The sequence below is a fragment of the Sprattus sprattus genome, assembly GCF_963457725.1.
Source record: "Sprattus sprattus genome assembly, chromosome: 3".
Taxonomy (NCBI): Eukaryota; Metazoa; Chordata; class Actinopteri; order Clupeiformes; family Clupeidae; genus Sprattus; species Sprattus sprattus.
The window spans coordinates 48,764,055-48,779,569 of NC_137922.1; the positions used below are offsets into that span (position 1 = coordinate 48,764,055).

The following is a 15,515-nucleotide window of genomic DNA, read 5'->3' on the forward strand; positions in this document are numbered from 1 at the left end:
GACAACACCGGCAACCTAATGTCCCTAACAATACGACAACAACCGCAACCTCATAACCCTAACAATATGACAACAGCAACCTCATGACCCTAACAATATGACAACAGCAACCTCATGACCCTAACAATATGACAACAACTGCACTGAGCCACTGACTTTCTGTTCTGTGAAGAAGGGGTTTGTGTTCTCTAGAGGCGTGTTTTGAGCATGTCGTCCGCTGCGTTATACTCTGCACGAAGAAGTGACCTCCAGGATAGTCACCTACCACGTTAAAGGCCTGAGCTAACTAAGCACGCCACCAGCAACCCCCATACCTCAACCCCAAAACCCACAGAATGCTCGACCCCATAACCTTAACATCTACGGAGAGCCAGGCCACTGACTTTCTGTTCTTTGAAGAAGGGGTCAATGTCAATGAGCGGCGTGTTGAGCATGTCGTCTGGTGCATCTCCGTAGATCATGGGCAGGCTCTTCCCGGCCTCCATCCCCCGGTCGGGTTCCTGGGGTCCGGGTTCGGGCTCGGCGCCCTCTAGCTTCAGCCGCCTTCGCTCCTCGATGCGCCGCTCGATCTCCGCCAGAGACTCCGGGGTGAAGCGGTACAAACCATATGGGCCTGTGGGATCTGGCTGGATGACCATCTTCGCATCGCGAAGAGATACCACCGCACCAGGGAGGCTGGAGAGAGAGCTGGGGGGGGGGGGGGGGGGGGGAGAGAAATGACTTGGTCAGGGACAGAAACATAATAGGGATTCCATAAATAAATATGGGGGGGGGGGGGGGTAAGAAGAGAGAAAAGAAGACAGGAAGACACATAGCCAAGAGATGTCATCATACCTGGGAGGCCAAGATAGATAGAGAGAAAAGGAGTTAATCTGAAAAGGGTCTACAACACTGATTGGGGAGGCTCAACAGTGAGCTGAAGAGATAGGGGGAGAGAGAGAGAGAGAGGGAGATGGACAGATAGGGGAGAGAGACAACCGGCGTACAGAGAGAGATGAGAGATGAAAGAACAGAAGAGGCAGAGAGATGAGAGAGAGATATGAGCGATGAGGGAGATGAGCGATGAGAGATGAGGGGACAAAAAAGGCAGAGAGGAGAGATGAGAGAGAGAGAGAGAGATGAGAAATGTAAAGAAAGAGGAGACACCACCACACCAGTGAGGATCGGCAGACAGCTGGGGGAAGGAGGAGGGAGTGAGAAGCAGATGATCGGGGTCGGAAACACAGAAACACAAACATGCTCTTGCATTTCACCAAGTATGGGGAGGAGAGAATGTGAGCTGGTGGGAGGGGGTGAGAAGAGGGGTTGATCGAGTTCAGCAGGGGCAGAGAGGAGGGAGGGGAGATGAAAGAGAGAGGGGAGAGAGATGAGAAGACGGTAGAAGGAGGAGGGAGAGAGGCAGAGAAACAGGAGCTGATCAGGGCAAGATAGACAATCGTTACCCTATTTATCCACCACACCAGCAATGGGAGGGGGGGGGGGGTTGGGGTAATGGGTGACGACAAAATTGGAAAGGGATGTGAGGGAGAAAAATATGTGCTGATTAACAGGGACGTGCACAGGAGTGGGCTAAGGTTGCTCGGGCAACTGCCCGTTTGCCCTCCTCAACTGAAGTTGCCCCTCCGAAGGATATATATATATTTGCGATCAGGGGACGGGGGCGTGGCAGCAACGGTTAGTGAGAGTTTAAAATGATATTGGCAAAATTTGTGATCAGATGACGGGGGCGTGATAGCGACAGTTACTGAGAGTTTAAAATGATATTGGCAAAATGTGCGATCAGATGACGGGGGCGTGGCAGGGGCTGTGACAAAAAAAAAATGTTTTGCCCCTTTTTTACAAGCAGAGCAACTGCCCTTAAAAATTCCTGTGCACGTCCCCACTGATCAAGGTCAGGATCACAAACATATCCCCACACATTCATGTCACAGCGCATAGAAAGTACAATAAGGTGCGGTTGGGGTCTGGTCAAGAGAAAGAGGAAGGAGAAGGATTTGTCAAGAGAAAGGGAATGTGGCCCTTCATCTGCCCTTCATCTATGTGTCTCTACTGAGCTCCACGCAGCGAAGTGGGGGGTGGGGGGTGAGAGACACACATATTCCCTCACAACCACAGACATCTGAGTGAGAATGGTGGAGAAAACTGTTAAAATGTCAGTAGCTAAAAAAAACTAAATTGGACATCCATGTCCAGTTATAACATGTTGACAGGAGGAACGTTAGGTAAAAACAGAGCAGGAACTAGAGAGCCACAAAGCGGAGTTAAAGGTAAAGTCTGTGTCTCTGGCAAATGGTTGAGAGAGCCAGAAGCGGGGAAGAGATAGCTAGAGGTCGGTGGAAGTAATTTTTTTTAAAAATTGGATTACAAATCGCAGTCAGCACTCCCCACAAATACAAATTGGATGAAAATGTCCACTACATGTTAAATTTAAATACAAAATCAACATAATTGTGATTGTAAATTACAATCTAACTAAATCAAATTTACATTATAAATTAAACTGAGACATGCGGATCGATAGAATATCCCCTATCCTCTTCATGGGTAACACAGACAGTGATGACACGTCTGGGGCTGTAAGAGGAAGTGTGCGTGTGTGTGTCTGGTATGTGTGTGTGTGAGTGTATGAATGTGAATGTTTGTGTGTGTGTGTATGAATGAGCATCCGTGTGCGTGTGTATGAATGTGCATGCGCATGTGTGTGTTTGTGTACAAATGTGCATATGTGTCTGAGAGAGAGAGAGAGATAGAAAGTGAGAAGAGAGAGACTTAATTTAAAGCCCACTGATGACATGTCACCATCATTCTTAAACGCACCCCTCTCATCCCAGACGACAGCAAACAAGTGTGGCCTCACCAACAAAACAACAACAACACAGCTCGTCAGCAAACAACAGGTCTAAAAGCAACCCTTCCTTCACGGAGTACTAGCACTGTTAGGCACAGGAATGTAGGCTTTATTGTGGACACACTCCAACTGAACGGAGGAAGTGGAAAGATTCTCCAGCAGTTGATCTACAGCATATGTGGCACACATATGATGATGACAAATCTGGATGGGCCACAACACATGGTAGAATTATCATATGTATGGATTCTCGTGTCGAAGACAACGCAGAAGTATCCGTCGACACATTAGCCGATGAGTCTTATGTGGGAGCAGAGGCCGATCCTGGAGCCACAAGCCCTGTAACAGGTGCAGAGTAGACACACACACCCTGTTACAGGTGCAGACACACACACACACACACACACACACACACACATGTTACAAGTGCAGACACACACACACACACCCTGTTACAGGTGCTACATTGGTGCAGAGGGCTTGCTAGAAATATCTCCTCCTCAACACAAACTTAATCCGTCAGAACAGCTTGAAAGACCAGAAACTACCAGTTTTATTTTTTAATGACATTAAATCTTGAAATGTATGCCATAATATTATTCTACAGCTCTTCCAAGTGATTTTCTTTCTCACACATAAATATCCTAAAAATCTACCAGGTGGTTTAACCCTCCCTCCCTCTACTCTGATGACTTCATAAGGGCCCCTGAAACATGACCTTAGAAGTGCTATACGGTGTTTATGAATGTGCACTGACCCATGGCATGTGTAGTGCGGATGAGTTCATATTATATGTGAATGTAAGCGCAACAGAACAACCCTAGAGTCACTGAATGTGCCTCACTGCAGACAAAACAGATTAGCCTAGTGGATGTGATTTCGAAACAGTGGGATTTTTTAGCCGATTCATTCTCAATAATCACCTGATTATATTTAAGCCAGAAGTAAGTCTGTCAACAATCAATCATTTTAAAAAGGTTCGCTTATGCAAAGACGTTCTCGTGGAAAATACAAACCCATTGCATTTTTATTGGAAGAAGCTTGCTGGTAGGTGACAAGCTGTCTATTGTATTAGTAATAGTAACATTGTGGAATCAAGAGAGACCTAACTGAATCACCGGTGTGATGTAATAACAGCAGAATAAGCTCTTTCAAAAAAAATGCAGCGCTGCGCAGTGTTAGCTCTGCATAATGCATGCTGGACTTAACATAATGCATGCTGGATAGGAAGTTTGTGCGACAGTACGTCATGTCATTAAAACTGTTTCTAAAATCAGGCGCTGCAGTTGCTCTCCAACCACTGCATGAGCTGGAACACGCCATCATGACATCAGTACATCACCCTTATTGCTTGGAATCTCCCAAGGCAAATGAACACTGAATTCACGTGACCTGTAATGCCTACTTGTTGAATACATCCCAACAATGATTTATAAAATCAACACTCTGTGAACGACTGTGAACAAAAATAAGGAAAACATTCCACTGCGCGTCGGGGTGCTGTTCGCCCCGTCTGGATTTATTTTTGGATAATGACCTCCGGACAACACATTATCCCTTACCTATGAACTCATGTTAATATCTGTAAAAATAAACTCATGTTAATATCTGTGAATATGAACTATATCTGTCAATATGAACTCATGTTAATATCTGTCAGTATGAACCACAGTTAATATCTGTGAATATGAACTACTCTTAATATCTGTCAGTATGAACTACCGTTAATATCTGTTAGTATGAACTCCTGTTATATCTGCCAATATGAATTCATGTTAAAAGCTGTGAATATGAACTGTTAAAAGCTGTGAATATGAACTTCTGTTAATATCTGTGAATATGAACTGCTGTTAAAAGCTGCACAAGCTGTCTATGTATGTATGTGTGATTGTGTGTGCTTATGCTGGGTAAGTAAGTTTGATGTATGTGCTTATGCTGTGTATGTAAGTTTGATTACGTGTGCTTATGCTGTGCCTGTAAGTTTGATAACGTGTGCTTATGCTGTGTACTGTATCTATATATGCACTAAAACTGAACCTGTTCGTTGTACTCTGTGCCCAAGTCTTCGTCTGTGTTTCATAATCGTCTCTGTAGGTGTCTCTGTTTATCAGGGCGCTCGTAGACCTCACTCCTTTCAAGATATACCCCGCGGCCTGTCCCCCAACGGCCTGCCCCCTCCTCCCAACCCCACCGTGCCCCTTTCCCAGGCCTCTACCAGAGTGGTGACCCACATAAAAGTGTCAAGGTAATGACAAAGTGAGGACCCTGCTTGCAGACGAGAGTGACTGGAGGAGGAACTTTCCCACAGTACCCAAAGAAACCCTGACATTACTGCCCAACATCAGGTTACTTATTAGCTTAGCAGACGCTACTGCTGCGGTCCCCCCCCCCCTCCAGCCTCTATCGACCTAGCTGGCTGGCCAGCTCACATTGCCTCTATATCTCTCTCTCTCTCCTCCCTCTCACCATATCTCTCTCCCTCTCTCTCTCTGTCTTTCTCTCTCTCTCTCTCTCTCTCTTTGGCATGTTCTGTCAGCAGCAAGGACTAGCGAGGTGCTGCTGGATCAGTTGAGGTTACAACATCGGCCCACTGGCGGCCATTTTGTGTGAAGAGGGTTTTATTCTCGAGTAACAGTTGACAGGGACGGATCTGGGCACAACTCGAAACAAAACAGTGGTTTGGGTTTTATGTACATTTTGACAAATTCTTTCAACTGTATTCAACAAAAAGTTGTATTGAATAAATGTCCTACTGAACACAATCAACCACTCAAATTCCACATATTCCACTGTATAGTAAGCGATACAGTTAGAAAATTCTTCATTAAATCCTGCAGAAACTTTCATCATAGGTAATTACTGTGACATCATGTTCAAAAGCCCTTGAAACATTTGCAACTTGTGAGGACATTGTGCGTAGGGACCTTCAAAATGTATGTGCCTGCAATGAATTGAAGCACAAAGGCCCATTTTAACAGTGACGAATCAGACGAAAGGTGCATGTATTTTGTGCAGTGCATTGCCTCTGACAGTAGCCGTGGCATTCTTGCCTGTATCTGCCCTGGGAGCTGGGGATCACAGGGTATCAGTATACAGTAGCCTGACATCTAGCATTCTCTCTCCCCCACTCTCTCCTGTACTCACTCTGTCAGTGACACACACACACACCACATGGAACACTAATGCACATGTGAACACACACACACGTGCACATGTTAACACAGACACACACACATACACAGATAGGCCTACTCATATAGGCACACATGGACAAACACAGACACACACATATACACAGATAGGCCTACTCCTATACGCACACTTGGACAAACACAAACATACACTCAGGAGATTCAGTATTTTGTCAGCCACATTGCTAATCAAATAAGGCAGGTAGGCCTTGGAAACTTATGTGCAGACACACACATGCATACTTTTACACACTTGAGTTCTCTCATTTCTCCCTCTCATTCTCTCTAATCGTCACTCGTTCTCTCTATCCTTGCAATCTCTTTTTTTTTCACACACACTCACTAAGTCTCTCTCTCCCTCTGCCTCTCTCTCTCTCTCACACACACACACACACACACACACACACACACACACACACACACACACACACACACACACACACACACACACACACACACACACACACACACACAGATACGGTGGCTGCCCAGCTGCTGTGGGCCATCACAGTTGGGCGTCGAGTTACAGGCGCACGATGACTCCGCTCATTCCTGCCTCCCTTTTTCCTCCGTCTCTCCCTCACATCCCACTGATAAACAGACCTGTATGCCAGCCTCACTACTCAAGACCCTTAGCCTCACTGCTTAATACCCCCAGCCTCACTGCTTAATACCCCCAGCCTCACTTCTAAAGACCCATTAGCCTCACTGCTTAATACCCCCAGCCTCACTTCTAAAGACCCTTAGCCTCACTGCTTAATACCCCCAGCCTCACTGCTTAATACCCCCAGCCTCACTTCTAAAGACCCTTAGCCTCACTGCTTAATACCCCCAGCCTCACTTCTAAAGACCCTTAGCCTCACTGCTTAATACCCTCAGCCTCACTGCTTAATACCCCCAGCCTCACTTTTATAGACCCTCAGCCTCACTGCTTAATACCTCAAGCCTCACTACTAAAGACCGTTAGCCTCACTGCTTAAAACCCCCGGCCTCACTTCTTAATACCCCCAACCTCACTGCTTAATACCCCCAGCCTCACTACTAAATACACTCACTACTAAACACTGAATTCCCTAAAGTAGAATCACTCAAACACTGAATACTCTAAACCAGAATCACTCAAACACTGAATTCCCTAAAGTAGAATCACTCAAACACTGAATTCCCTAAAGTAGAATCACACAAACACTGAATACTCTAAACCAGAATCACTCAAACACTGAATACCCTAAAGTAGAACCATATCACAAATCTACTAAATACCCTCTTAAATCTAACCAGAATCACGGAAACTAAATACGTCAACAACCTCACCTATATCTCTAAAACTACTACTATGAAATAAACTTTAGCTAAAGCTACATACAGTCAACCTTCAGTGACTTGGAATCAAACCCGAGCCAAACCACTTGCTAACCACAGCACCCCTGTCTGCAAGTCTAAACAAACCAAACGAATTGTCCCGGATAAGTTGACTCATAGTAAGAAGTAAACCTCCTAAAAAAGGATCCCTATGGCTTTGTTTTGCTAAGAAAATAAAGCCATAGGGCTCTTCTATTAGGAGGTTTTCCACTTACTTGGAGTTAACTAATCCGGGTTCACTAAACCACCTACTAGGAATACCCCCCTGAATCACTAAAACCTGTACAAGCTTATCTAAACAATTTAGTGATAAATGGTCATGTGAAGGAGAGATAAACACCTGCGTCTTTCCCACTTGCCCTATATAGTTCTGTACACCAGGCTGGAATACCCCGCAAAAATGTAAGAAAAGCTTTCACAGCTATACTGCCAAAAGACACCATTTAGTGTGTAGGCAAGCTTCTATTAGTGTCAACTAGGCTGTTGGTAGTGTTTGCAAGGTTTTTGAATGCCTTTAAGGTAGTATGCTAGCTACTTTTGGAAAATAAAGTAACTACTACTGCTAATTTGGAAAATAAAGCAACTAACTTTCTTAACTCACTGCAACACATTCACCCTCAACCTGGCCTACACCCCATGACTTATAGTAAGGCAGACAGTTAGTCAAATGCAATCCACCCTTTTTCCTTCACCTTTATCTATTGCCAGCCCTACATCACTGTCAGAACATGCTCTCTCTCTCTCTCACACACACACACACACACACACACACACACATGCCTCCACACACGCTCACACGGTGCCATCCAACCGTGGACACACACACCCTCTCTGACTGTATTTCATTCAGAGCCCCTCTGCCAGGGCAAGTGAGGCTCAGTGGGTTTTCCCACAACTATTAGACTTCACTGAGCCATTCTGGGTGAGACAGTTGGGAAGGCATCTGAACGCTGTGCTCTTTTTACCCTCACACATTCTGCCTTGTCTCTTCATCTAACCAACTATACCTCTCTATGTCACAAGGCTCTTTCACTCTCCTCATCTAACTATCTCTATCTCTTTGTATAACATGTCTCTCTGTCTATATAAGATGGTTCTCTCTCTCTCCATCTAACTATCTCTATATAACATGTCTCTCTCTCTCCATCTAACTATCTCTATATAACATGTCTCTCTCTCTCCATCTAACTATCTCTATATAACATGTCTCTCTCTCTCCATCTAACTATCTCTATATAACATGTCTCTCTCTCTCCATCTAACTATCTCTATATAACATGTCTCTCTCCATCTAACTATCTCTATATACTATCTCCATATAACTATCCCTATCTCTCTGGGAAGGGGGGGGGGGGGGGTCGGACTTAAAAATATCCAACCTGGGGACGGATTGGTCCCCCTGGATTACTGAAGACATTTCCTGATCGCATTATGCACAAGTGTCAATCGAGAGATTTGCAGGACTGAACCCCTTCCCACTCCTCTCTACACACACGCATACCCTAAATGTGTTCTCTACCGGTGACACAAGGGTTGAGCTTATTTTGATTATAGAGGTGGCAAGTCAACCAGCGAGGGGTGGGGACAGGGGACAGGCAGGGGGTGTCGGGTGAGAGTTTGTGATGTCCCCAGTCAGTGTTTTGATAAAGCACTTAATACTCTTTGATGACAAGCTAACATTTGTGGCTGGGCTGTGGTGGCAGGCATTCACTTGGTGACCTGACACCAACCGTGACCGCATAAAATGGCAAGGCTTAACATCAGGTGCAATTTTAAAAAATAACGGTAGTGCGCAATCAGGTGATGTTTACTTATTTGTGTTCATTAGTGCTAATTTGCCAAACAATCAACCACCACAAACAACCACTGAACTTAACTGTATGTATGCTCATCTATGACAAACTTCACACCTCTTTTCATGTTCAAATTTTAATTGAGTCATTTAGCTTTTATCCAAAGCGACATACAAAGGAGAGAACAATCAAGCCCTGAGCAATAGAGACCTGGTGTAGCAGTTAATGCTACTTTACAAAGAAAAGTGCAGGAATGTAACTACTGTATCTATGACATACCTCACACCTCAGGGTATATCCTATCATAAACCTACCAGTGGAGACAGCCATTCTACCTGTCTCAGGATGTAGCCAAGTTTCAGTGTTCATTTAAGAGTTAATAAATGTATGAATTAAGGTACATTTTAGAGTAATTCAATGTGTGAATTAGACTACAGGTGTATAGTGTGCACGGCATACAGGGTCATCTCATGACACCGCCCTATGAAAGGAGACATGAACGGTAACTCAACCTCTGACACATCCACATCCATGTTGCTTGTCATGTCACTGAAGGCCACAAGGCCACTCTAAGCCTCCGGAGCTAAATATATAGCCGGAGAGAGTATCAGAGACTTGTCCTGCCACTCTAGATGTCTTCAAAATGCAAGCTCTCCGGAAACCAGCTAAACAGCCCTGGGTCTCTGGCACATGGACAAGCATCACCTATGATGAGCTCATGGGAAAAAACCCGTAAACATCCTTCATAGGAAGCAGCGCACTCAGTTTTCCATATGCTCAGCAAGCAAAGAGGAAGAAATGGATTCCACAGAATTCAGCTGCAGAGAAAGAGCCCCCACTAAAATGGACCTGACCAGGGGGGCACTGTGGAGCAAGCAGTAGCCCCGACCACATACTGGCTTGACGCCCATGGGGGACACGGGTTCGAATCCGGCCCTTTGTCGTTTCTCCTGTCCACTTTTCTCCTTCTCATTTCCTGTCCCAATCTTCACTGCACTTTCGAGTGAAGGCAAAAAAGCCCAAAATGAATATATATATATATATATATATATATATATATATATATATAAAAAAACTTTGTTTTAAGATGCCATGGTTAGTATGCACTTGTTACCTTAGTAAATATGGTTAGTATGCACTTGTTACCGGACCAGACATGGCTAGTATGCACTCGTTACCTTAGTAGACATTGTTAGTGTGCACTCGTTACCTTAGTAGATATGGTAAGTATGCACTCATTACTAGACCAGACATGGCTAGTGTGCACTCGTTACCTTGGTAGACATTGTTAGTATGCACTCGTTACCTTAGTAAACATTGTTAGTATGCACTCGTTACCTTACTAGACATGGTAAGTATGCACCCGTTACCTTACTAGACATGGTTAGTATGCACTCGTTACCTTACTAGACATGGCTAGTGTGCACTCATTACCTTACTAGCCATGGTTAGTATGCACTCGTTACCTTAGTAAACATTGTTAGTATGCACTCGTTACCTTACTAGACATGGTAAGTATGCACTCGTTATCTTACTAGACATGGTTAGTATGCACTCGTTACCTTACTAGACATGGCTAGTGTGCACTCATTACCTTACTAGCCATGGTTAGTATGCACTCGTTACCTTACTAGCCATGGTTAGTATTCACTCGTTACCTTACCTATACATGAGGCCTTGACCAACCCAACTTTTTTCCTGCAATCGCAACTCCAGGCTCAGTACAGTGGGCCTGTCACTCACACTTTCATCTCAAAGAGGCATCCCTCTTTCAACAGCAATTCATAGATAACTTAAATCCCTAAATAGCGTTATGTACAGCATCAAACCCCATCCCGCAAACACACACTGCAGCAATCTGCCGCCACAATTCACGGCTTAAGCTCCCTGCCAACACACCTGTCGGTGTGCCGTCGATGGGTGCTCTACGCTCACTCTAAATACACACACACACACATCACCAGGCTGAGCGCGTCTCAATCTGTGCAGTGCCCATGCCGCTGCACCTATAGCCATGCCTGGTATGTGCTAAGCTGTAAACGCAAGATCCCCTGTGCAAACAAGGGCTCTTTATCTGTGTGGCCTGGTGACATGGGCCGTGGCCCCGAGCTCTCCTGCTCCTGCCTAGGGTTGGGCTGCTGGGGGTCAGACAGCATAACTTCCCCCGCCCCTCCCCTGGCCTCTTCAACACCCTGCCACACACTGCTTAACCTTGCCCTGCAAGCGCTATAGGGGTCTAGGCCCCGCTAAGCTCCTGGCTAACCCCCACCCCCAACCACCCATCTGTCTGTGTCACAGGGAACCAGAGGAGATCTTTTAGGGAGAAAAATTACTTTATACATTCATGCTTTCACCCAAAGCGCCTGACATTAGCAGTACATGTAGATGTTTTTACAGTATGTGATCTATGGTGTGGTGAGCAGTCAGCCCTACCAGTCCAGCTACAGCTGCCTGTGGTTGTTAAATGTTATAGCGTGTAAAACACAGAGGAAAACGTCATGCATGATTATGCTGAAGCTGCCAAGACCAGTTGTTTCAGATCTGAGTCCGTTCCCCTCAGATCATGACAAACTATAACCAATTTCATGGAATTTCCCTCAGGAGTGAGTGTGTAAAAAAAGGCGTAATAAATACACAGAAAGCTCTTCAGGTCATCTAGATTACATCCAAATTTGCATTTTATATTTGATATGGTCAATAAAGAATACTTAATTCTACTCGGTATATAAAAAATGTATTGTTTAAAATTGTATTGTATTACACTTATTACACTATATTACATTGCTCATTACATTCTGCACGTGACCTAGTGTGAACCCTGAACTGGCATCCAAGTTTTTTTTCTTCTTCCCAGTGTATAACAACCCAGCCCATTTAGGCTTCTAATGTTTCAACCGTCACGCTGTCAGCAAAGCCGTGGCCCTAAACCGTCCAGCAACAACTTCACTGCTGAATACATTTGCACCATAAATATAAGGAATATGATTTTAAGCACTTTTAAAAATGTAACCCAATCTACCCATGTGCATGGCTTTAGTCTAGTCTGTAGAGTACACTTCCAATTTGGTGTCAAACAAAACACGTTGCCGTGGAAACCCTGCCTGGAGTTGTGGCACTACGGAAATGTAATGCAGGCCCTTGTCCTTTGATTAACACCAGCAGGCAACACCACGTCACAAACTCCATGACATATCCCTGCATATATGCAGAAAACAGGACACCAGTGTGACGTGTCCAACCAACAAGGCCAGGGTTCCAAATGAGACAAGCATTCTCATACACATGCTCATAGTGTTCCATCGTTGATAGTAGAACATTCTCATACACATGCTCATAGTGTTCCGTCATTGATAGTAGAACATTCTCATACACATGCTCATAGTGTTCCGTCATTGATAGTAGAACATTCTCATACACATGCTCATAGTGTTCCGTCATTGATAGTAGACCCTTCTTATGCTGAAACTTCTCTCAGGTTCTCTAAAGCTCTATCACAGCACACACTCGGTTCTAAACGCCGTTGACTGTGCCCCTGGATGCCCCCTGTGCTTTGGCATACAGTGTGTTGCCCCTGATGGTGCCGTTGTTTGTTCCTCCATAGCTGGCTTCGGTTGGGGAACATACTGCGCCCCAGCACTGACGACCATCATCAAAAGCAGATGTACTGTATATGTGGCTAGGCTAGGAGACTGTGCCAACACATCATCAGGTAGCACACAGGCGTATCGTTTTCTAATCCATGGGCTACAATTCATATGTGATAGGAACGAGAAAGCCCGGGCGGTCATTCAAGAGAAACCAATGAAGAATGAGTGTCACCAGTTATAATAGCCTTCACAAGATCCTACACTTATCCCTAAATACAATATCTGGTAGGTCACCTAACCGTTATCATACTTATAATTGGCTCGTCCTAATCTAGATCTTTTGAAGAGGACTCCATTGCCACATAGACTGGTTAGAAATCCCTGCAAGCACTATAAGTGGGTCATGAGGTATTTCTCCTGAGGACTTTTTATTTGATATCTTCAACCTTACCTCACCTTTTGCCCACATTAGGGTGAGAGAGAGATGTGTGAGTGTAGGGGTGGTCTTAACCCAGACGAATCACATGGTACCTCGGTGAAAGAAACTCAAAACCAACACCTTCTGCGTCCAAGAGCATGTGATGGTTTATGCTCCCCACACAAACACACACACACACAGTCAAGAGGGAGGTTCTGACAGTCGTGGACAACATGGAAAACTTCACACACACACACACACTTTACGACTGTATTAAAAGTGGTGTCCCACTACCAAACAAATTTTAAGTGTAAGACCATGCCACGTTGAGAGTCTGACTATACACACATCGTACACACGTCTTTTTGTCCTTCAACACAAACACACACACAAAGGATTTTTTTTTTTTTAATGTTCCACTGGTTGTTTGTCACAATTTGGCACACAACAAAAAGTTACTTTTTCTCCAAAAAGATGGCTGATTCTCCAAACAGTGGTTAAGATATCCATTTCTCTGAAACAGCCAGTGGGAAACAAAACATCTAGGAACTCCAAGATTAATTTGTCTGGCTAAAAACTGTTATTAGTTCAACCAACACAAACCGGTAGGCCGTTATGAAATCCAAATGTGTTTTGGACAGCAATCAATCAATCAACTTAATCAATCACTTAAGCAAGATTATGACGCTTCATTAAGGCCCTGTGACACAAAGAGGGATGAACTTGCGGAGGCTGTGTGTGAGTAGTGTGTATTTGTACGTCTGTGTGCATGGTCAACATGTAGTATGTGTGTGTGTGTGTGTGAGGTTAGTGTTTGTGAGTGACTGTGTGTGTGTGCAATGGCGGGGGGGGGGGACCAAGGTGGTGTGTGTGTGTTGGGGAGACACAACCCGATCTCTCCAAGTCAAACGAGAGCCTAGGGACGTGCAGGGAACCAGTGCCTCCATCACCCTACACCTCGGACTTGGACAAGGTGGATTAGCGGCCGAGCGAGGACGCTGGCACAGCGGGCACAGCCAGCAGCATCATCAGAGAACTGAAATGAAGACATGAGCTATAAATACACACACAACCCAGCCCAGCCCAGCCCAGCCTCCTTCAGGACGGAAGAGATCTCCTCACAATGGAGAGCATAAGGCTGGCATGGAGAGCCTAATAGGACAGGGGGTGGGGGGGGGGGGAGGTTGTTCACAACAGCCAGTTAATGTACGCTATCAGGTGAATGTCAAGTTTCCATAGAAACAAGGGTGGGGTTCGCAGAGAGAGAGAGGGAAAGCGTGAGAGAGAGAGGGAAAGAGAAAAAAGAGGAAGGGGCCGAAGGAAAAGATGATCAATCACCCTGACAGAGCAATGTATCACAAACAGCATGACACATCCTTCACCATAAATGAACTCTGGGATCATTATGTGTTGGTGCGCGCGTAAAAGTGGGACATTTCAAAATAGCTTTATTCATGCAGTATGTCAATAAAGCATGCAGCATCTTGATCTGCGTACTTATCAACGTCATGTTCTGCTTCTATACTCAACGTCTCTCTGTAAACCTTACGGCAGGAAAACTCACACAATATTACCTCTGGCCCTTTTATATGTTTTTGAAGACTTAAGCCCAGCAAGGTAAATCATATGCTACGTCATTTTTCTATTAATTAACCATCAGTTGAAACATACACAAAGTTAAAAACCCAGTTTAACATAGCTGTCCAAACACTGTGATATAGGCACACAACAGCCTAAATACAGATCTATACAGGTGCCCAACCAGTAAGGCAAGAGTAGCCAAGAAAGGTAACATTCTGCCAACTTAACTTTTGATTTTTAAAACGACCAAATAAACCATAACACTATTATTTCAATTTTAGTTAGACCACATCAATAGTTTAAATAGGCTCAAGTCTAAATCACTCAATCTAAATCACCTGATGTGATACCTATATCAATTAACACATATATTGATAAATACAAAATAATAGAGCATTACCTTACTCAATTTAATAAATATATGTCCACAGAACACAAGGTATAACCCGTTGGTCTTCTGTCAAGTCTTTGGGGATCAGAACTTAGATCTCCCTGTCTCGGGCCAGCGCGAGCTCCAGGACAGCTGTTGCTGACGCAGTGGGGTCTTGGATGAAACCTGACCGTCGCTTCAGGTAGGATCATCACGTCAAAAATCTTTCTGACACTTCGCTTGCAGGGTGTAGTCAACTTTTTTCCCACGGAGTACTGTCGGTGTGTATGATATCTCAATGTGTTCAAGGTGTCAGAAGAAAATGTGGAAGGGCTTTTTACTCAAGATTCGGTTTTCAATTTTCG

The 15,515-nt window shown here is 44.6% G+C and overlaps 1 protein-coding gene across 4 annotated transcripts in view; it reads right to left on the reverse strand.

Moving 5' to 3' along the window:
• scn4aa (sodium channel, voltage-gated, type IV, alpha, a) overlaps positions 1-15,303 on the reverse strand; it is a 46,550-nt gene extending 31,247 nt beyond the window's left edge. The window contains exons 1-2 of one of the 4 annotated variants that reach the window (XM_080833928.1): positions 15,186-15,303; positions 384-687 (exon numbers count right to left, since the gene is read on the reverse strand). In XM_080833928.1, the coding sequence (XP_080690054.1) occupies positions 384-638 (255 nt within the window). In that variant the 5' untranslated portion in view covers positions 639-687; positions 15,186-15,303. Of the gene's footprint in view, positions 1-156; positions 161-383; positions 688-4,885; positions 4,922-15,180 lie in introns of those variants that run through there. The other 3 variants (XM_080833927.1, XM_080833929.1, XM_080833930.1) reach the window with 3 other exon arrangements.
• Positions 15,304-15,515: the final 212 nt, after the last annotated feature.